Raw genomic sequence first — 24,015 nt, forward strand, 5'->3', positions numbered from 1 at the left:
AAATCAGGCAGTCTAGGCTGTGTTTGACTATGGAGGAGAAGGAGGCAGGTGGGGCCACTCTGACCTGCAGATTTTATATCCTGAGAAGGGGTGAAGAACCTGGCCGCCGTCCTGCTTCCTTTAACAAAGCCCCTGACAGAGCAGTCATGAGTAATGCTTCGACCTCAAGACCACCTAAGAATTTTATCTTTAAACAGCTAAAGAAGAGCTGTGATTTTCAAAGTTTCTGCCAATTCTTGGATTGTTAAATGTGCATTGCCAAACCGGCAGTTTGTTTGAGAGAACATTTTATTGGGACTTTGTTACAAAAGGCAATGTCTAGGGCAGAGTCTGGAATGAGAAGGTTGACACAAAGGAAGTTAAATAGCTAAATTGTTCCATTTAACAAATGATCAGTAAGTTCCACATGCAGTAATAATGTGTGTTGTAAAAAGGTTTTGTCTGAAATGGGTGGGAGGTGAATTTAAGGACTTGAAGAAAAGGGAAAAAAAGACTGTGGCATGAGAGAGCATACCCACAAAAATAGTAGCAGGCCAGGAGCCAAAAAAAAAAATAAAAAGCATAAAAAATGTGAGTCTCCTATTGCAGAAATGGCTGATGAACTTAGGAAAGGTGATTCACTTATTCTATTTGAGGTCGTTTCCTTACTTGTGCTGTATGACCAAGACTTCAGGTAAAGTAAGTTTTCTGTAACAGCCCTGGGTTGATTATACAGAAGGTTTTGAAGGAAAGGTACTCCTTTCTGGCTTGGAATGAATTGGTATAGGCAGGAGACAGGTACCAGGAGGATAACAGCTCCAGAGCTAAAGAAAGTGAAATAGGAAATGGCTACTACGAAGTTTGTCAAATGGGAGAACATATAAGCCAAGAGCATCTTGTACTCACTTCTTTTCACTCATTTCCTCAGGGAAATACGAGAAAGGGTATTAGTCAACTGCATCACTTATTGAATTTGTGGAGGAAGGGCTCATTTATTGAATTTGTATTTGAAAGGACAGCATGACCTCAGAAGGCTGAATGACTTGGAGCTACCTGGCTCACAAATTTCTTCTTCCTGAATATTTTTGAAATCTTGCAACTTATAGTATTTACCATTGAGCGTCCCGAAGATTTCCAAGTAGATGTGGGGCACCTTGTCCCTTAGGGTATGGCATGAGTTTGTGCATGTGTTCTGTTCAGGGTTCCCTGTCAACAAATGAGACAAATACAAAAATTACATAAATCTTGCCTAGTAAATAGAGAGAAGATATGACAATGACAATTAAAAAGAAAAAAAAAAGTCAAGTTGTCCTTGGCCGGAACTAACCATCAATGAGAAAATGCATGCACAGGCTGGGAGGAAGATCATGTTGTGTGTTATGTGGAAACAAAACAGAAAAGTACTGGCCTTATTAGGTTACCACTTAAGAACCCTGCAGCTTAGGCCGGTGTCTTGGTTTGAGTCTTCCCGATAGCAGAGCCTAAAAGAAGGACTTGGATTTGGGGGGCAGGTGGTTTATTTGGAAGAAGACACCAGGAAGCTGAAATAAATGACTAGAAGAATGAGAAGAAGGAAAGGAAACATACGGCTGTGTTAAAATGTGGGTTTGTTTCTGTCAGGCCTTCTGAAAAGCAAACCAAATGCCCTGCAGAGTCATCCCCTTCCACCTCTCCCACTTCTAGCCAAAGACAAGAGGCTGAAAAATTTATCCAACAGCTTCCCATTGTCCTTGGTTAATGATTGCCCCAGGACAAAAATCCCTGCCTCTTCCAGTGTCTTCTTTCCTGAGCCAAATCCCAGGAAAACAGAAGATAGCTACCAGCAAGAGAAGAGTCTCTGAACTCTGAGGGATTGTCCACTGTCACAGTGGCTGAAATCAGAGAGGGGCCAAGAGGAAGAGATGCAAAGTACCAAAAGCATCTGCCACAGCTCAGCGTTGAAAGTGGCTACACAAGCTCACTTGGTGTCCTTGTTTTCAGTTCCTATGAACTTGTAAGTGGTAGCCACAGAGTTGAATTCAGACTTCCTGTCTCCAGAGAAGTGAAGTTTTCTTCTTCATTATGCCTCCTGCCAAGAATTCAACCTTCAGCAAATCAACTCATCCACTTTTCAATTGCATCACTATGACTAGGGTTGAAAGATAATATCTGTCACCATCCTCAAGAAGTGTGTAATCCACTGATAGAAACAGACTTATAAAGAGATCGATTTTAATAGCATAGTGAGGACAATGAGAGAGGTACATACACAGGCACAAGGCACTAGAAAAAGGCAGAGATGGCTCCCTGAGCCCAGCCTAGAAAGTGGAACATGAATGCCTGAAGGTGGCATTACAGGTGCATAGAAGAACATGAAAAAGACCACAGTAAAAAGCAAACCACCATGCTGTGTGCGTCTGTTTTTCTCGTTTGTTTCTTCCAATTGCTTTTGAATCGACAAATAAAAATTTTATATATTTATGGTGTACAACATGGTTTAATTTTATGTATACATGGTGGAATGGCTAAATCAAACAAATTAACACATGTATTACCTCATACTCAGTAATTTTCAAGTATACAGTATATTGCTATAAACTATAGTCATGATATACAATAGGTCTCTTGAACTTATTCCTCCTGTCTAACTGAAATGTCCCTTTCAACTTTTGGAACTGATGATAGCTTTTTCTTCATAGTTTTTAAGTGTAATAATTTTTTCATGTTTCATCCCATGAAGACAGGCTATTTCTGTCTTTCTTATTTCTCTACTCCCACTATAAACTTAAGAGACTCTCCATATTTGGTAAGTGATTTAAAGAATGAAGGAAGGAGTGATTTTTATAATCTCTTTAAATTCTATAACCTACAAGAATATTAGGAGCATTTCTTATCAGAAAAGACAGATTCAGCGACTGGGGCAAACATGAAACCCAGGAGGTTTCATAATGTATCTCTAAGACACTTAATATTTATCTTCCCTTAAACCATAGGGAATTGATGTTCCAGAAAAAAAAAATCATTTTACATGTGTTTTCATAATCTAAAAAGTACGTTTTGAGTAGTTTATTAGAATTATTTGGATATGTATGATATTAAGGCTTTATTCATCACAAACAATATGGAAATAAGGGGAAATATGAGAGTCTCTTTGCTTCTCTCTAAGTTATTAGCCTCTTCTTGAATATGTGCCCATGGTTCCTGGTGCCCACAAGTGTTTTTTGTGAAGGTGGGTGGTTTTGATGCGCTGTTCATGGCATTGGGCGTTAATTGAACCTGACCTTGGCAAGTACTGTCGACGGCAACAGTAGCTTGTCTACATTCCCAATTCAGCAACAGCCATGTGCCTTAAGGTTAGGTATTTCATTTTCACTTATAATTTTGTATACTTTGGTAGCATTCAATTCATATGTCTGAATTATTTTGTCATTTAAATATAAACTAGTATATCAGTTACTTATCCAAAGGAATAATTCTTGGACTATTTTTAAAGCATTTTTGTTGAATTGGTGATAGATTGGTTCAGACACATCTACAGTTAAGAGGTCTTGGTTTAGTTCTGAATTACAGCAGGAAATTGCAAAATACTATATAAGTTCAGGAAAGCATTCTATTTTCATGGAGCAAATTCCAGCTAGCCGATTTTTCTAGAATAGTCGACTTGAAGATTTCATCCTTTCCACAAAATTAATTGATTATCTACTATGGGTCAAACATTGTACTACATATTTATTCCAAATATCAATAGGTTCAAAATTAAATTTGCTATTTATATTACATTGGAAAACATTTTGAAGCTTCAACACATATGCTAGGTCTATAAATATGCTAAAATGAAGGACACCAATCAGTGAGCATGAAAGATTCTTTTTGTCTTCTACAGCTAACTGAACAAGGAACGAAGAAAAGAGATGTCTGAGTTTGCTAACATGTTATATATCTATGAGCATCAGAAATGAGGTCTAATAGTTAACAATTTATAAACCAAAGAAAGATTTATCCAGGGAAATTGATTTTTCTATTTGAACACAAATGTATTAATAAAACTTCTGATATAAGTAGAATAGTTTCAAATTTACCAGTATTTTGACACAGTTCCTTTACGCACTCTATTTTTGATTATTTAAATTAAAATGATAAAGAAAAAGGGAAAAGAGATCCAATATTGAGAAAAGTACCACTGGAATAAAGACGTTTGAATAGATTTAATTTAAATGACTTTAAACCATTTTAGAGAATTATTCTAGTCTGATTCATTGATCTAATATTATTATAAATAAGTACATTAATTTTACTAAATCCTTTTTATCAACAATGTGAGCAACTTGGTAGCTAGATAAATCAAATCTAAATAATAAATTGCTGTAGTTCAAAGTCGTGATCAGAACCTAGTCATGTCAGTTATATATAATCACAGAGCTTTGAGCTTAGGAAATAAAAATATAGTTATGACATTTTAAAATTGTTATGGAAAATATCCTATTTATCCTATCTCACCAATTTCTCTCTTCTTAGTATTCCCTTATAGCCATTCTTTTCTACTTTGCACTATTTTAAGCTTTTATGTTTTAAGTATAGATGAGCCCTTTTTTATTTACCAAAAACTCTCCATTCTGCCTCAAACACCTCTTTCTCTGTCTCTTTCTCTTGTTCACTTTTACATACACACATACCACACATGCAGTCTTCTTATTTTCGGTCCTATAATCAATGAACCGTGAAACATTTGTTCTTTGTCACTTCTCTTTTTCACTTTTTAGAAAAGGAATATTATATCTGTTTCTACGTAAGAAAGGCAGTGGAAATTTGAAGTAAACTTCTAGATGACTATCCACAGTATACATTTTTTTAATATCAAGAAAACCAAACCACATGTCACTTTTATACCCTTAATTACTCACATTTTGCCTTCACTATACTTATCCCAAAGAATATTTGTAAGAAAAAGCAACATTTGTAGACTTTCTTCTCAATGATATTGAACATACCTTTTATTGTGGAGCTACTGGAGAAAAATAGTAGAATTTTCCTGTTGTTGAATCAAAATCAAATTCCATTTCCCAGAGACTGTTTCATATTCATTCCTAAGATAATGACAGCTCCTCACATCCAAATAACATACAGAAAAAAATATACATGCAATTGCCAGGAAGAACTAAAAAATTTTTTTCAAAACCCTTCTGGGTTTTCTCATTTCTATTTAGAAAGCCACTGAAGTGACAAGACTTCAAATAAGGAAATTCCCCACTGATTGTAAGTTGTGTAACTTACACTGGATCAGAGAAGCCTGAAGAAGCTGGAATCCCTGGGGATGCACCCTAGGAGGTTATCTCTTCTGCAATAGTGACCTCTCTAGATAGAGAATGTTCTTTAGGACTGACAAGCCCTTATGAAAATAACTTGGATTTTAGATATCAAACAAAAGTGCCATGCAAATCCTCTTCCCTTCTATTCTTTCTATTCCTAGCTTCACAGAATCAACCTATTTCCAATCATTTTTCTCTACAATCTTATAACTCTAACTATAAAAGGGACACCATTGCATTGTTTATTTTGTGCTTATGTAGAAACTTCTATGATTTCTAATTATTTACAAGGAAAAGGAATCACCTTTTAAAATATGCAGAGTGTAAATATAAAGGACAATGAGAGAGAGTAGGGAGTCAGAATATCAAAAAATGCACAGCTGGAATAAAAATATCTTGAAAAGAATGAACCTGTCTACAAGCCCACTTCTGTAGTTATTTAGAGATTACCCCATGAATTGAAAGAGGAAGCTTAGGTGATTCATTACAGTAGGAAAAATAATAATAAAACAGAGTTATGCTAACTTTCTTTTGGGTCTCCCACCTTCTACATCTCAACTACTACCTAAATGTATATCACAGCATCATTAGCCTAGTCTTGTAATTCACAGTGGCCATCTTCCCCCACTCTAGGAGGACTTGATCTATTTAAAATAGGCTTCAGCCTTTCCAAGTTTTCCCCCTTTTTACTGAATTCCTTGGTGTTTCTAGTATAGAGACAACAGAGGAAATATGATGGGTTCAAAAGCCAGATACGTATTTTCCCAACTGTAACTTCCACGAATCCCACAATCCCCAAAGTGTAAAACCCACATTCAGCATCTTGTGATTCTTGCAAGTGACTCTCATCTGGGAATAAGGCGTGGGTAAAAGATGAATGAGAAGAACTTAGCAAGAGTCAAGGCTGTAACTTCACATGCTTTAGAGGCAATGCCAATCATTGGTACCTGGTCACATATTTGGTATTTAATACACATATTTTTGTTTTTGGTTTTTGGGTTTTTTATGATTAATTCATTTTATTTTTTTTAATTTGTCAATTTTTTATTTAAATAGGTTTTTGGGGAACATAGGGTGTTTGGTTACTTGAATAAGTTCTTTAGTGGTGATTTCTAACATTTTGGTGCACCCATCACCCAAGCAGGATACATCGTACCCAACATGTAGTCATTTATCCCTTGCCATCTCCTACCTTCTCCCCTCAGTCCCCAAAGTCCAATGTATCATTCTCATGCCTTTGCATCCTCATAGTTTAGCTCCCACATATGAGTGAAAACAATGATGTTTGGTCTTCCATTCCTGAGTTACTTTAGTTAGAATAATAGTCTCCAGTTCCATCCAGGCTGCTGCAAATGCCATTATTTCATTCCTTTTCATTGCTGAGTAGTATTCCACGGTATATCATTCGGGCTGGTTCCAAACATTTACAATTGCAAATTGTAATACACATATTTTTGATAGAATAAAGGAGTGAAGAAATGAAAGCACAGTAGCAACACATCAAATAAAACAGATACTTGGAGGCAGAAATATGGCATCTTGGAGACACATTTCTTTTGGATAGACTGGGATAAAACATTGATGCTGTTGACTTCTCTCAGCTGTAACTCAGCCACATCTGGCCCTCATCTCTCTCGGCAAAATTTTTGCTAAACTTTATTAGCTTTCCACTTTTCTCTTGTTAATGACTTCAAATTTTTCTCATTATTAAATAGTTTAGTATAGTGTCTAATCAAAATCCTTCTTTGAATTGTGATAGAGAAATCAAAGCAAAAAAATAAAAGTCATTTGCAAAATCACTGCGGTGACTCAGCTGTTGAAAATAATTCAAACTGGACTTTCAGTATACTAACATATAGCCCCAAATAGTATCAAAATTATTATTTGACCACCGGAAGAGGCCTACTAAGTATCCCTATCCATAACAGAATTTAAGTCATTTCTTAACCAGAAAATACACAAAACAAGTCTACGTACTGTGATTGAGCTGTACACTAAGTAGGAATAAGGGAAATTTGGTCATTTTGTTCAAATCTATGAAAAATTGCTTCCTTTTTGTGTGGATCTGTTCCAAAAAGTGTTTTGTTTGACTTTACTGAATCTACCATTTGTTTGAGATTTAGCCTGAATATTTTCAAATGAAAAACATGAAAGTTTAAGAAAGCTTTGCTCAATACCACACAAAGCAAAATATTTCTTCAACACAGAATTTACTACCCAAGCACTTTTTTCTAGTTAACTGCACAAATCAAATTTACTGGATTTTAATGAAAGTAATTATATTGAGAAATAACAACATTCTTCAAATTGTGGCTCATAAAGTGTTTGCTAAATATCCCGTTTAATACTTCCATTGAAAATTTCCTATTCATTTCTTAACCAGAGTTATGGAGAAACATATTAAATTATATTAAGTTCAAATGCCAAGTAATTAACAAAAAAAAGAAAAAAACATTTGTTTAGTATGTCTGTTTTATATGATCCTCAATATTTAATCACTTAAATCTCACTTCTAATTATGTCTATTAATATTATTAAACAAACTTTAGCCTGACAATACAAATTCCCAAATAAGTATTAGACCACTCTAGGGTATAATAGTATTTCTAATCTGATGTTTACCTATCTTTTGTTTTCCATGTACAACACTGACATTTTTTCAAAGTGGACACAGTAGTTAATTGTGAAGTACTTGAGTTTCACACAAGAAATATAAATGTGGGTGCTGACCTCAAAGCACATAGAAGCTAGGGATGATAGGGTTTTCACGGAGTTTAAGGCAGATTCTAATCTGAATGGTACCGCCTAAAAATAATTTCTTTAAAGGGTAGAAGTCTTTGTTGACTGAAAAATAGTCAAGCTCAAAAAAAGGGTGAAAGTCAAGCTTATCTACTGAAGACAATGAGACAATGACAGGAATTCTAGGGGTCCCATATTTGGAGATACAGAGGTTGAGTATGAGTTAAAAGGTCAGAACACAGATGTAGATGTGACGCTTTTCATCATCAAGAGCATGGTAAAAACTCTAAGTCAATAAAACTCTGTGAAGGGACTGGTGTGAAAAGGAGAAGAGAAAGCTAAGGACTAATCCTTGAGAAACTCCAATGACTGCGATGTGGGAGGGAAAAGTGGGACTCATGAAGAAAAGATTGAGGATGTTGTGGTGACACATAACAGAAGAGTAGGAAGTTTTTCAAAGACGAGGTTCTCAAGAAAATCACATGCAGCTGAATGACCCAAGAGGTGGAAGATTTTAAAAGGCCATTTATTTTCACTAGCAATATGTCACCAATGAGCCATTTCAGGAGTCTATGTTCCAGTAGGCTAAGATTTAATTTCAAAGTTTACAAATAAAACGAAATGAAAAAACTGAGAGCAAGTGTAGACTACTCATTGTAAGAGTTGATCATGAAAAGAAAAAATAAACTCTAAGTTTATTAAATAGGCGTCAATATCCAAAGAAAAACGTTGATTTGTTTAAGGCAAGTGATCCCTGGGCATGACTGGTAACAAGAAAGAATTTAAAAAGGAAAGACTGAGGACCCTAAGAAGAGTGGAGTGTGGCAAGGTGTGGGAGCAATGTCTGAAAAGCAGCAATCAAGGATGTGTCCCAAAGCAGAGAAGAAAGGTTGACTTTAAACATTAGAATAAAAATAATACTGGTTAACATTTATTGAGCAGTGATTATTTGCAGAGAACTGTTTAAAGGCTGAATGTACATTATCTCCTTAAATACTTATGAAAACCTTACAAGGTAGATATCAACATTCCCACTTCACCTACAGAGAAATTGGAACTAAAATAAATTGATTTCCCATGATCCCCTAGAAAGTGTGAGGTGATGTCCAAACACAGACCTATCTGACTCAAGCTCATGCACTGAAAATTTCTGTTTCTGATTTATTGCTCAGTGTCACAAGGTGTAAGAACACAATTCTAACTTGGTCTGAGTGGTAGAAGTTATGTTCTTAAAGCTAATATACAAACACATAATTTGAACACCCACAGCATCTGATACTGAAAATACACATTATTCATCCAATGTTTGCTGTATAGTTTATGCTCAGAGGGGGCTCTGAAAGTGGAAAGGAGTAAATTCTTACTCCTATGGCAATTCCTTCTAATGGAGAAATCCCTTGATTTCCTTGGGTGGGGTACACAAATAGAGAAAGACATTAAATAGGGTTTATTTTTATAATTTTATTTCAAGGAGAAAAAAACTCTATTCTACCATAACACCTCTTTTGTGAATATTGCAGTGGTGTATAAACCCTGAATTTACACCTCTCTCCTGAGCCAACCCTAACCACACTAAGCCCTATCCCTATCAGGAGCTTGAGGAACAAAAGTTATTAAACTGAAGAGAAATGTTAACTCAATCATCATTCTGTTGCTAAATCCAAAAGATTATTTTCAGACTTTTTCACTTCTCTGTCAAATGTGAAGCTGCTCCTCATCCCTTCTGGTCGTTCTCACCTCCCTTTGTTTTATTAACTGTAGTCATTCCTGGATTCCTTTCTATCTACATGGTTTATTCTATTCTATACTTTTCACAGGCTCCTTTTCCCCCACCCACCCTCTAAATGTTGGAGCTTCTCTACTCATCCTCTCCTTTCTCTTTCTTCACACTGTCCCTAAAGGTCTCTTCCTCTCTACTGACTTGAACTACCACCTCTATGCTGATGAGTTCCAGAAGCATATCTTTAGCTTGGACCTCTCTGCAGAACTCCAGATCCATATATACAATTCTAAACCTCCCTCTCTGGGTGTCCTGTAGAGGTACCCCATCATTTTTACAATAAACTGTTCCTCCTGTATAGCCACTCGTTTGATCAAACACTCAGTCAAGACAGAAAATTAGTAATCATCTTTAAGGATGTTTTCTTCTTTATTCATCTCCTCTTCACATTCAATTCAACCAGTAAATTCAGAAAATTCTGTTTCCAAGTATTCCTCAATTCTTCTCTTCCTCTTCATCCTAATGATCACTGTCTCACTTCAGGAGTCGTCTTTTCTTGCATGGACCAGTTTTTAACAGAAAACTCTGGTGTCCCTGCCTCCAGTCTTGGTCACTTCCAAATATGATCTGCACATAGCCTCCAAAGTGATATTTCTAAAATTCAGATTTAATCATATTACTCTTATTCATAAAATCATCAACATCTTCCCACTAATTTAGAGAAAAATCCAATCTGTTAAGGGTGCTATAAATGATGTCACACAAGGCTCCTACGCTTTACTCTCATCCTCAATCACTCCCCTATTTTCATTCTGGGTCCCAACTTTACAAAAATGATGTGTTGTTTCTAGCATGTGCACACTCCCTGCCCAGTGCCTGAAATATGGCTTCCCTCCATCACCGTGGTGGGTTGCCTGTTACTCCCTCACCAGTTACCTTCTCCAGAATGCCATGTCTCATCCTGTCAACCCAGCTTAGTTGCCTTCTCTATAGCCTCTTAGAGTCTATACTATCTTTCATCATAACCTGCTTGGTTGATTACTAACAGGTTTACCGGTATCATTAGAATTTCAGTCTCTTAAAGGTAAATAATGGTATCTGGAAGTAGTAGAGTATATTAATTAAGAGAAGCAGATTTGGAACAAAATGAACTCGGATTTGACTCCTGAAACATCCACTTAACCTAATAATTGTGTATGTGCAGAGGAGGCCAGGCAGATTCATGTCTCTGAACTCTAGCCTCTGTATCTATAAAATATACCCAATCATACCTTCTTTTGAGTGGCTTTTTTAGGATTAAAATGAAATAGTACATAGTAAGGCCTTGACATAGTACTTGAAGCATGTTAAAATGATATTGTCTTATCCCATTTTGCCCAACATGTAGTCACCTAGCCATCATAGGTATTTAAAAGGTATATACATTTGTTACCAGTGCCCTAATGAAGTCATAATGCAGTGGAGAGCGAATAGAACAAATGGAGTCTTCCAAATCCTAATGCACTTTACTGATTCTAGAAGGAATAAATGAGAGACTATGCAAAATCTCAAGCTCAGCATATTTTGTTGAAGGTTGGTGCTTCCATTTTTATGGTGATTGGAAAGGGACTGAGCTAGAAAGGAACTGAGCTAGAATGGAGCTCAGTTCCTCTCCAATCACCATAAAAATTTACATTCCATAGTATGCAACATCTTACTTGTCAGGAAAAAGAAACATAATCCTTCAAATGCAATTTTTGCTCACAATTATAAGATACTGTCCTTATGGGTCTAAATCAGAAATACTATCTTCTTACAGACTCTTGATGTGATCTGTGCTCATCCTTAATCCTTGGTAAAGTTCCAAAATGGCTCTGGATCCTACTGACATCTGTTAGAAAGGATAATGCATGAAGGAGATGAAGATATCTGTTCTTAATAAACAGAGAAAACATTACTAAAGAAAATGTAGATCAATTCCAGATCTCCTTATCCATAGATAAGGAAATGCAAGATATTACAGACCTATGAAAAATTGCTGTTCAGACGTAAAGATTAATCTTTTTATTTCAGATCTTTACCACTTAAGTTTAGCCCAGTATTTTTTAAGGCCAATGAAACAGTTGGTGAAAAAGAATAAATGCATTTGTGATCTCCAGTGTGTTCTCTCCGTTCTAGTGCAAAAAAAAAAAAAACAAAACAAACAAACAAACAAAAAAAAAAATTTGTTCATACAGCTACAAATCTGAGGCTTTTCATAGGAAATAAGATTTGAGGTCTAGACTAATTGATTTAATAGCTTCATAACTAAATTTCACAATGTAGCCACAGGTCCATACACAGCAGAAGCTTAATCTTTTCCAAAAATAAAAGGAAAAATCCATGTGAATGACTTCTAAATGCCTCTGTATTGCAAATGAATGATGTTTGGGTACACATTTATACTACTTGTCTAAGATAAGACCTATTTAACAAGATATAGTTTATACCTCATTAAAGCAACATCTACTTTTGCTTGGTTGCTGGTCTTTCACAGCCAGTCCAATTGGCCAATATAAAATATACTTCCATTCTGAAACCTAGGTTTCACAAGAGAAAGAACATTTTTCTTTTTAAGTAGATGTATTTCGTTATCTTTAGAGTTTATATTATATACATGACATTACCCCCATTTAATTATTGTGCTGGTCAGGGTTTATTCAGTGATGAAAAAAGTTTTCCCAAATGAGGGCAAATAAAAATATTTTTACTGGAAGACTATAAAGGACAACTTCATAGATATTCACAAGTGAAAAATAAAATACACCCAGACCTCTTATAAATATATTGGGAACTGAAAAATCAGAAACAGAGATCATCTCTCTTAATTCGCATTATTTCTCATCTGCTTCTCACTAGTACACTTTACCTCCTGATTTCTGGTCCAATCCATTGAACCCATTGTTTTCACTCAATGTGAGTAAATGTCATATAAAAGTTTGCAAGAAGATGCTGCTTCAGGCCATTTTCTCTAAAAGAGAGTTATAAGTACACAGGTCATTGAAGTTTCATGAACTTCTTTATCCTTTTTGATCAAGTAGCAGATTACCTCCAACTAGTCCACAGCTTCCACATGGAAGATGGATAAACATATAGAAATGGGGAAGAAAGAAGAACCAACACACTTGTCAGCAAATTCAACCAAAGTCAGCCTCTTTTCAATGGGCTGATGGGAAATAAAGAAAATGTTGTTTCATGGCCCCAAATGGCCAAATACCAACATTTTCTGTGGTCCAGCTAAATTAAAATGGTATAATCAAACAACTTATTCTGATTATTACCAATAAAGACACTAAAATTTTGTCTGTGTATTAAACCATTTTGCTTTTCACATCTTCTCAATGTATTTATTTTGTAGCATATCTGGAACAATCCTTTTATTTATTAATGAAGATTGTCTCAATTGCCAAAGTCTATATTTTTCTTCCACTTAATCAAAAATATCCAGAGTTCCTGGTTATGGGTCCATCAGAGATTATTTTTTCTTAATCACATTTCATTCTAAAAAACTAGTCAGTTCATTTTTCTAAAAAAAAAAAAAAAATGCATGTTCAGAAAAAAATGCAATCACTGAAAGCCCAAATTTCCAGTACAATTTAATAACAAAAAAAGGAGGGGGTGGAGTAGGAGAGTCACATGGTTCCTATTATCCACCCCCAAGCTTAAGAAACAGGGAGGTCTAAAATGTAGTGTGGAGTAAAAACAGCATGACCTGCTTTCAGTTCCAAGTTCTTCCTTCTACTAGCTGTACAGTCTTGGGTATGTTGATGAATCAAATCAACCTCTCTGGCTGCACATGGAAATTGAGGAATTAAAATACTTCTGAGGTAGTGTTGATATGAAGCATTAGTTGCGACAATGCCTTCATTTGTTGAGCTTCTGTTATGTGCCAGCACTTTGATACAACAGAGATGCAATAGTGAAGGAAAAGAGAAACACAAGCCCTTTAAGACTTCTTCACATTTCTGATCTGACAGGTGGACACAGACAATAATCAAAGGATTATATGAGTAAATCCCAATTATGGTAAATTCTCTGAAAGAGAATAGTGTCTTGAGAATGAGGGGTGGGAGAGAGAGGGGCAAGTAAAGAGAACAGATGATATGGCCAGAAGGCATATGATTGGACCAAGGAGATGACAAAAGACCTGTGTAGCTAAATGAAGAGAAGCCAGATGTGAAATGAGGGTGTAGAAATTAGGGTCCAGAAATTAAAACTTTACCTTAGATTCTCTGGAACAATAATTTTTGAACTTTACTCAATAAAATGACAAACCATTGAATATTTTTAAAGAATAATGATATGATGAGGCTTGAAATTCAAAATGCCAGCCTTGCTACAGTACAGATAAGAAATTAGAAAAGGGTCAAAAGGATGCAGGAAGCTAATCTATTGATCCAGGTGAGGGACATGGCAGCCTTGAATTATGTACTGGAAAACTGATGTCTTACTCTCTAGATTTCTCCTCTCTGAGCAGGCCATCTGAAAGAAAGGCAGCAGCCCCAGTCAGAGGCTAATAGATAAAACTTCCATCTCCTTGGGAGAGAGCACCTAGGGGAAGGGGCAGCTATGGGCGCAGCCTCAGCAGACTTAAACGTTTCTGCCTGCCAGTTCCAAAGAGAGCAGCAGATCTCCCAGCACAGCACTCAAGCTCTGCTAAGGGACAGACTGCCTCCTCAAGTGGGTCCCTGATTCCCGTACCTCCTGACTGGGAGATACCTCCCAGCAAGGATCGACAGACATCTCGTACAGGAGAGCTCTGGCTGGCATCCAGCAGGTGACCCTCTGGGAGGAAGCTTCCGAAGGAAGGAACAGGCAGCAATCTAGGCTGTTTTGCAGCCTCTGCTAGAGATACCCAGGCAAACAGGGTCTGGAATGGTAAACTCCAGCAGACCTGCAGCAGAGGGGCCTGACTGTTAGAAGGAAAACTAACAAACAGAAAGGAATAGCATCAACATCACCAAAAAAGATGTCCACACGAAAACCCCAGCCGAAGGTCACCAACATCAAAGAACAAAGACAGATGAATCCATGAAGATGAGGAAAAACCAGCACAAAAAGGCTGAAAATTCCAAAAACCAGGACACCTCTTTTCCTCCAAAGGATCACAACTCTTCGCCAGCAAGTGGAAAAAACTGGATGGAGAATGAGTTTGATGAATTGACAGAAGTAGGCTCAGAAGGTGGGTAATAACAAACAGCACTGAGCTAAAGGAGCATGCTCTAACCCAATGCAAGGAAGCTAAGAACCTTGAAAAAAGGTTAGAGGAATAGCTCACTAGAATAACCCATTTAGAGACGAACACAAATGACCTGATGGAGCTGAAAAACACAGCACGAGAACTTCGTGAAGCATACACAAGTATCAACACCTGAATCAATCAAGCAGAAGAAAGGATATCAAAGATTGAAGATCAACTTAATGAAATAAAGTGTGAAGACAAGATTAGAGAAAAAAGAATGAAAAGCAATGAACAAAGCCTCCAAGAAATATGGGACTATGTGAAAAGACCAAACCTGTGTTTGATTGGTGTACCTGAAAGTGACAGGGAGAATGGAACCAAGTTGGAAAGCACTCTTCAGGATCCAGGAGAACTTCCCCAACCTAGCAAGACAGGCCAACATTCAAATTCAGGAAATACAGAGAACACCACAAAGATATGCATCGAAAGAGCACCCCAAGACACAAAATCATCAGATTCACCAAGGTTGAAATAAAGGAAAAAATGTTAAGGGCAGCCAGAGAGAAAGGTCGGGTTACACACAAAGGGAAGTCCATCAGACTAACAGCGAATCTCTTGGCAGAAACCCTACAAGCCAGAAGAGAGTGGGGACCAATAGTCAACATTCTTAAAGAAAAGATTTTTAACCCAGAATAGCATATCCAGCCAAACTAAGCTTCATAAGCGAAGGAGAAATAAAAGTATTTACACACAAGCAAATGCTGAGAGATTTTATCACCACCAGGCCTGCCTCACAATAGCTCCTGAAAAAAGCACTAAACATGGAAGGGAAAAACCAGTACCGGCCACTGTAGAAACCTACCAAATTGTAAAAACCATCGACACTATAAAGAAACTGCATCAACTAATGGGCAAAATAACGAGCTAGCATCATAATGACAGGATCAAATTCACACATGACAATATTAACCTTAAATGTAAATGGGCAGAATGCTCCAATTAAAAGACACAGTTTTGCAAATTTGATACAGAGTCAAGCCCATCAGTGTGCTGTATTCAGGAGACCCATCTCACATGCAAAGACAAATATAGGCTCAAAATAAAGAGAGGGAGGAATATTTACCAAGCAAATGGAAAGCAAAAAGAAAAAAAAGGCAGGGGTTGCTATCCTAATCTCTAATGAAACAGACTTTAAACCAACAAAGATCAAAAAAGACTAAAAAAAGGGCATTATATAATGGTAAAGGGATCAATGCAACAAGAAGAGCTAACTATCCTAAATATATAGACACCGAATACAGGAGTACCCAGATTCATAAAGCAAGTTCTTAGAGATCTATAAAGAGACCTAGACTCCCACACAATAATAGTAGAAGACTTTAACACCCCACTGTCAATATCAGACAGATCAACAAGACAGAAAATAGCAAGGATATCCAGGACTTGAATTCAGCTCTGAACCAAGTGGACCTAATAGACATCTATAGAACTCTCCACCCCAAAGCAACAGAATATACATTCTTCTCAGCACCACATAGCACTTATTCTAAAATTGACCACATAATTGGAAGTAAAACACTCCTCAGCAAATGCAAAGGAACAGAAATCATAACAAACACTCTCTCAGACCACAGTGCAATCAAATTAGAACTCAGGATAAAGAAACTCACTCAAAACCGCACAACGACATGGAAACTGAACAACGTGCTCCTGAATGACTACTGGGTAAATAACAAAATTAAGGCAGAAATAAATAATTTCTTTGAAACCAATGAGAACAAAGACAGAATGTACCAGAATCTCTGGAACACAGCTAAAGCAGAGTTTAGATGGAAATTTATAGCACTAAATGCCCACAGGAGAAAGTGGGAAAGATCTAAAATTGACACCCTAACCTCACAATTAAAAGAACTAGAGAAGCAAGAGCAAACCAATTTAAAATCTAGCAGAAGACAATAAATAACTAAGATCAGAGCAGAACTGAAGGAGATAGTGATATGAAAAACCCTTCAAAAAATCAACAAATCCAGGAGTTAGTTTTTTGAAGATTAAGAAAATAGATAGACCTCTAGCCAGACTAACAAAGACAAAAAGAGGAACAATCAAATAGACACAATAAAAAATGATAAAGGGAAGATCACCATTGATCCCACAGAAATACAAACTAACATCAGAGAATACTATAAACACCCCTATGCAAATAAACTAGAAAATCTAGAAGAAATGTATAAATTCCTGGACACATACACCCTCCCAAGACTAAACCAGGAAGAAGTCAAATCCCCGAATAGACCAATAACAAGTTCTGAAATTTAGGCAGTGATTAATAGCCTACCAACCAAAAAAGGCCCAGGACCAGACGGATTCATAGCCAAATTCTGCCAGAGGTACAAAGAGGAGCTGGTACCATTCCTTCTAAAACTATTCCAAACAATAGAAAAAGAGCAACTCCTCCCTAACTTATTTTATGAGGCCAGCATCGTCCTGATACCAAAACCTGGCAGAGACACAACAAAAAAGGAAAATTTCAGGCCGGTATACCTGATGAACATCGATGAAGTAATCCTCAATAAAATACTGCAAACTGAATCCAGCAGCACATCAAAAAGCTTATTCACCATGATCAAGTCGGCTTTATCCCTGGGATGCAAGGCTAGTTCAACATATGCAAATCAATAAATGTAATCCATTACATAAACAGAACCAATGACAAAAGCCACATGATTATCTCAATAGATGCAGAAAAGGCCTTCGATAAAATTCAACACCCCTTCATGATAAAACTCTCAGTAAACTAGGTATTGACAAAACATATCTCAAAATAATAAGAGTTATTTATGACAAACCCACAGACAATATCATACTGAATGGACAAAAGCTGAAGGCATTCCCTTTGAAAACCAGCACAAGACAAGGATGTCCTCTCACCACTCTTATTCAACATACTACTGGAAGTTCTGGCCAGGGCAATCAGGCAAGAGAACGAAATAAAGGGTATTCACATAGGAAAAGAGGAAGTCAGATTGTCTCTGTTTTCAGATGACATGATTGTATATTTAGAAAACCCCATCATTTCAGTCCTAAATCTCCTTAAGCTAATAAGCAACTTCAGCAAAGTCTCAGAATACAAAATTAATGTGCAAAAATCATAAGCATTCCTAAACACCAATAATAGACAAACAGGGAGCCAAGTCATGAGTGAACTCCCATTCACAATTGCTACAAAGAGAATAAAATACCTAGGAATACAACTTAAAAGAGATGTGAAGGACCTATTCAAGGAGAACTACAAACCACTGCTCAAGGAAATAAGAGAGGACACAAACAAATGGAAAAACAGTCCATATTCATGGATAGGAAGAATCCATATTGTAAAAATGGCCATATTGCCCAAAGTAATTTATAGATTCAATGCCATCCCCATCAAACTACCATTGACTTTGCTCACAGAATTAGAAAAAAACTTTAAATATCATACGGAACCAAGAAAGAGCTGGTATAGCCAAGACAATTCTAAGCAAAATGAACAAAGCTGGAGGCATCATGCTACCTGACTTCAAACTACACTACAAGGCTACAGTAACCAAAACAACATGGTACTGTACCAAAACAGATATTTAGACCAACAAAACAGAACAAAGGCCTCAGAAATAATGCCACACATCTACAACCATCTGATCTTTGACAAATCTGACAAAACAAGCAATGGCGAAAGGATTCCCTATTTAATAAATGTTGTTGGGAAAACTGGCTAGCCATATGCAGAAAAGTAAAACTGAACCCCTTACTTAAAACGTATACAAAAATTAACTCAAGATGGATTAAGGATTTAAACATAAGACCTAAAACCATAAAAACCCTAGAAGAAAACCTAGGCAATACCATTCAGGACATAGGCATAGGCAAAGACTTCACGACTAAAATACCAAAAGCAAAGGCAACAAAAGCCAAAATTGACAAATGGGATCTAATTAAACTAAACAGCTTCTGCACAGCAAAAGAAAATATCATCAGAGTGAACAGACAACCTGTAGAATGGGAGAGAACTTTTCAATCTATCCATCTGACAAAGGACTAATACCCAGAATCTACAAGGAACTTAAGCAAATTTGCAAGAAAAAAACAAACAACCCCATCAAAAATTGGGCAAAGGATATGAACTGACACTTCTCAAAAGAAGACATTTATGTGGCCAACAAACATATGAAAAAAAGCTCACCATCACTGGTCATTAGAGAAATGCAAATCAAAACCACAATGAGATACTGTCTCATGCCAGTTAGAATGGTGATAATTAAAAAGTCAGGAAACAACAGATGCTGGAAAGGATGTGGAGAAATAGGAACGCTTTCACACTGTTGGTGGGAGTGTAAATTAGTTCAACCATTGTGGAAGACAGTGTGGCGATTCCTTGGGGATCTAGAACCAGAAATACCATTTGACCCAGCCATCCCATTACTGGGTATATACCCAAAGGATTATAAATCATTCTACTATAAAGACACATGCACATGTATGTTTATTGCAGCACTGTTCATAATAGCAAAGACTTGGAACCAACCAAAATGCCCATCGATGATAGACTGGATAAAGAAAATGTGGCACATATACACGATGGAATACTATGCAGCCATAAAAAAGGATCAGTTCATATTCTTTGCAGGAACATGGATTAAGCTGGAAACCATCATTCTCAGCAAACTAACACAAGAACAGAAAACCAAACACCGCATGTTCTCACTCATAAGTGGGGGTTGAACAACGAGAACACATGGACACAGGGAGGGGAACATCACACACTGGGGCCTGTTGGGGGTGGGGGCCTAGGTGAGGGATAGCATTAGGAGAAATACCTAATGTAGATGACAGGTTGATAGGTGCAGCAAACCACCATGGCACATGTATACCTAGGTAATAAACCTGCACGTTCTGCACATGTATCCCAGAACTTAAAGTATAAAAAAAAGGCCTGGTGCAGTGGCTCACACCTGTAATCCCAGCACTTTGGGAGGCTGAGGCAGGTGGATCATGAAGTCAGGAGATTGAGACCATCCTGGCCAACATGGTGAAACTCCATCTGTACTAAAAAAAAAAAAAAAAAAAAAAAAAGAAACGTTAGCTGGGCTTGGTGGCATGCACCTGTAGTCCCAGCTACTCAGGAGGCTGAGGCATGAGAAAAGCTTGAATCCAGGAGGTGGAGGTTGCAGTGAGCTGAGATCATGCCACTGTACATGCCACTGTACTCCAACCTGGGCAACAGAGCAAGACTCTGTCTCAAAAAAAAAAAAAAAAATCTTCAATATATTACTCATCTTTTAAAGTCTTTTACTCTTCCTTCTTAAAAAAAAAATCTCTATTTCTCTATGTACACTATAAACATTCTTGTATTTTCTTCAAATTCCCTAATTCTCTTTTTAATTATGCCCAGTCAAGTTATTATCCTATTATCCTGTTGAATTTATTAGATCAACTATAAGAAAAAAAATGATGTATTGATGTGTTGGGTTGAATTTGGAGAATAAAGGGAAGGGATAAGAGGTAACTCAAAGGTTTCTGACTTTGGAACTAGATACAAGTTTGGAACACTGAAAAAGAACAAGACATATGTGATAGGAGGCCTTGGAGATTGATATTTTTTGGGACAAGTTGAAAATGGGATGTTTCTGAGACATACAAGTGGAGGAATCAAGCAGGCACCTAATTATTCATGTCTGGAGCTCAGTAGGAAAGCCTACCGGCTACAAAGACAAATTGTGAATTCTATGCAGTCTCTGTATTAACTCAGGCTTTACATGAAAGTGTAAAGAGATTTCCTAGTGGGGGGAGCATTGTGAAGAGAAGAGAGACAAAGATTGAGATTGACCCAGAAAAGGACTGAATGTGCAAAGGAGTCAGAGACAGAGCATCTGGGGAGGTAAGAGGAAACTAAAAAACATTCATGATAAAAAATTCATCATTTTAAAAAGGAGACTGTGGCTGCAATCACTACTAAGATTTCTTCCTCTGCTGTCTCCATGTTGTAGAAGGAACATAAACTCAGATTGCCCCAGAGCTGTGGTGGGCAGTACAGGAGTGCCAAGCTGGGCTCTATAGCCAGCACTCAAGTGGGAGAGGAGCCTACACTTTCAGAGTATTGAGAAGGGCATGGCTGCAACTGTGAGGAAATATAAAGGAACATGACTGAGCAAGAGCCCATCAACTGACCAATACACCTAAGCACCACCTGGTCAATCACACCTCAAGGCTTCAACACCAAAAATACCTCATTAACATACTCCTCTGTGAAACCAAAGACAAAAAGTCAGCTACAAATAAAAACCCTGCACAAAGGCTTAGCTCCATGAAAACATGCAGAAAAGAAGTCTATTGACTATAACAATCTACACTACAGTTAAAGGAACACCCACATGCAGAGATGAGAAATAACCAATGCAAGAATACTGGTAACTCAAATGGTCATTGTGTCATATGTCCTCCAGATGATTGCACCAGTTCTCCAACAAGGGTTCTTAACCATGCTGAGCTGGCTGAAATTATAGAATTCAGAATATAAATAGAAATGAAGATCATCGAGATTCAGAAGAGTGGCAAAACCCAATCCAAGGAAACTAAAAATCACAATAAAATGATACAGAAGCTGAAAGATGACATAACCAGTATATATAAGAACCTAACAGAGCTGACAGAGCTGAGAAACATACTACAAGAATTTCACAACACAATTACAAATATTAACAGCAGAACAGACTACGCTGAGGAAAGAATCTTAGAGCTTGAAGCCTGGCTCTCTGAAATAAGACAGTCAGACAAAAATAAAGAAAAAGGAATGAGAAGAAATACACAAAACCTCCAAGAAATATAGAATCATGTAAAGAGGCCAAATATATGAGTCACTGGCATCCCTAAAAGGGATGAGGGGAAAGCAAATAACTTAAAAAGCATATTTTAGGATATCATCTATGAAAACTTCCTCACCTTGCTAGAGAGGCCAACAGTCAAACTCAGGAAGTACAGAGAACCCCTGCAAGATTCTACACAAGATCATCCCCAAGACACAGAATTACCAGATTTTCCCAAGTCGAAATGAAAGACAGAATGATAAAGACAGCTAGAGAGAAAGGGCAGGTCACCTGCAAAAAGGGAACACCATCAGGATAACAGCAGACCTCTCAGCTGTAACCCTACAAGCAAGAAGAGATTGGGAGCCTATGTTAAACATTTTTAAGGAAAAAAATCTTCAGCCAAGAACTTCACATCAAGCCAAACTAAGCTTCCTAAGCAAAGAGGAAGTAAGATCCTTTTCAGGTAAGCAAATGTTGAGGGAGTTTATTACCACCAGACCTACCTTACAAGAGATCTTGAAAGCACTAAATATAGAAAGAAAAGAATGCTACTGGCCAATACAAAAATACTTAAATACACAGACCAGTAACACAATAAAGCAACAATACAAACAAACCAGAATAGTAACCAGCTAACAACACAATGACAAGATCAAAACCACACATATCAATGCTAACCTTGAATGTAAACAAGCTAAATGGCTCCATTTAAACAGCACAGAATGGGAAGCTGGATAAAAAGGCAAAACTCAATGGTATGCTGCAAGAGACCAGTCTCACATATAATGACACCCATAGGCTCAAAATAAAAAAATGGAGGCAAATCTACCAAGCAAGTGGAAATCAGAAAAAATCAGGGGTTGAAGTCCTAATCTCAGACAAAACAGACTTTAAATCTACAAGGATTAAAAAAAAAAAAAAAGAAAAAAAGAAAAAAAACGAAGGGCATTACATAATGTAAAGAGTTCAATTTAACAATTTAACTATCCTAAATACATGTGCACCCAACACAGGGGCATCCAGATTAATAAAGCAAGTTCTTAGAGGCATACAAAGAGACTCAGACTCCCATACAATAATAGAGACTTCAAGAGTCCACTGAAAGTATTAGACAAATCACTGAGGCAGAAAATAAACAAAGATATTCATGACCTGAACTCAGTGTTGGACCAAATGGATCTGCTAGACCTCTACAGAACTTTCCACCCCAAAACAACAGAATATACATTCTTCTCATCACCACATGGCACATACTCTAAAACTGACTACATAGTTGGACATAAAACAATCCTCAGCAAATGCCAAAAAAAAAAAAAATTATACCAAACACACTCTTGGACCACAGTGCAGTAAAAATAGAAGTCAAGACTAAAAAAAAAAAAAAATTGCTCAAAACTATGTGATTACATGGAAATTAAACAACATGCTCCTGAATGACTTTTGGGTAAATAATGAAATTAAGTCAGATATCAAGAAGTTATTTGTAACTAATGAGAACAAAGCTACAACATACTGGAATATCTGGGATACAGCTAAGGCAGTGTTAAGTGGGGAATTTATAGCACTAAACACACACATAAAATGAAATAGTTTCATGCAAGACATTTGAAAAAATGAGGAGGGGGATATTAGATGCTTTCTAGCATCTAATTTCTAGCATCAATATTATAAGAACTTTGTTTTTCCTTAGGGTAATATATAAAAATATATATATATATATAAAAAATAAGTGCAATTAAAATCCTAAAATGAATCTTTTTTTTTATTTTGAAACTTAAAATTTGAAGTTTATTTGACAAACTAGACAAAAATGCCAAGAAAATATTGGAAAATAATAAATAAAACACACACACACACAAAAAAAAAAGGTTAGAAAGATTTCAAATTAACAAGCTAACATCACAGCTGAAAGAATTAGAGAAGCAAGAGCAAATCAATCCCAAAGCTAGCAGAAGACAAGAAATAACAAAAATCAGAGCTAAACTGAAGGAAATCGAGACCAAAAAAATCTTAAAAGATCAATGAATCCAGGAATTGGTGTTCTGAAAAAATTACTAACATAGAAAGGGCACTACCTAGACTAATAAAGAAAAAAGAGAATAGATCCAAGTAAACGCAATTAGAAATGAGGAAAGGGATATTACCACTGGCCCCTCAGAAATAAAGATAACCATCAGAAACTACTCCAAACACCTCTACACACACACACACACACACACACACACACACACACACACACACCTCTCTAGA

At 36.7% G+C, this 24,015-nt stretch overlaps 2 protein-coding genes across 5 annotated transcripts in view; both read right to left on the bottom strand.

Annotated features, from left to right (window-relative positions):
- The window catches only part of LOC105472815 (mitochondrial ribosomal protein L39), a 262,274-nt gene that overhangs the window by 49,350 nt on the left and 188,909 nt on the right, over window positions 1–24,015 (bottom strand). The window lies entirely within an intron of this gene.
- LOC105472812 (putative uncharacterized protein encoded by LINC00158) lies at window positions 1,097–23,588 on the bottom strand. Its single transcript, XM_011726351.2, has 3 exons — window positions 11,520–23,588; window positions 4,947–10,377; window positions 1,097–1,185 (listed from the first exon to the last, which is right to left on the bottom strand). Exons 1-2 carry the CDS (start codon window positions 11,655–11,657, stop codon window positions 10,258–10,260), a joined length of 258 nt encoding a protein of 85 aa, XP_011724653.1. The 5' UTR covers window positions 11,658–23,588; the 3' UTR covers window positions 1,097–1,185; window positions 4,947–10,257.

Source organism: Macaca nemestrina, chromosome 4 (genome assembly GCF_043159975.1).
Source record: "Macaca nemestrina isolate mMacNem1 chromosome 4, mMacNem.hap1, whole genome shotgun sequence".
Lineage (NCBI taxonomy): Eukaryota > Metazoa > Chordata > Mammalia > Primates > Cercopithecidae > Macaca > Macaca nemestrina.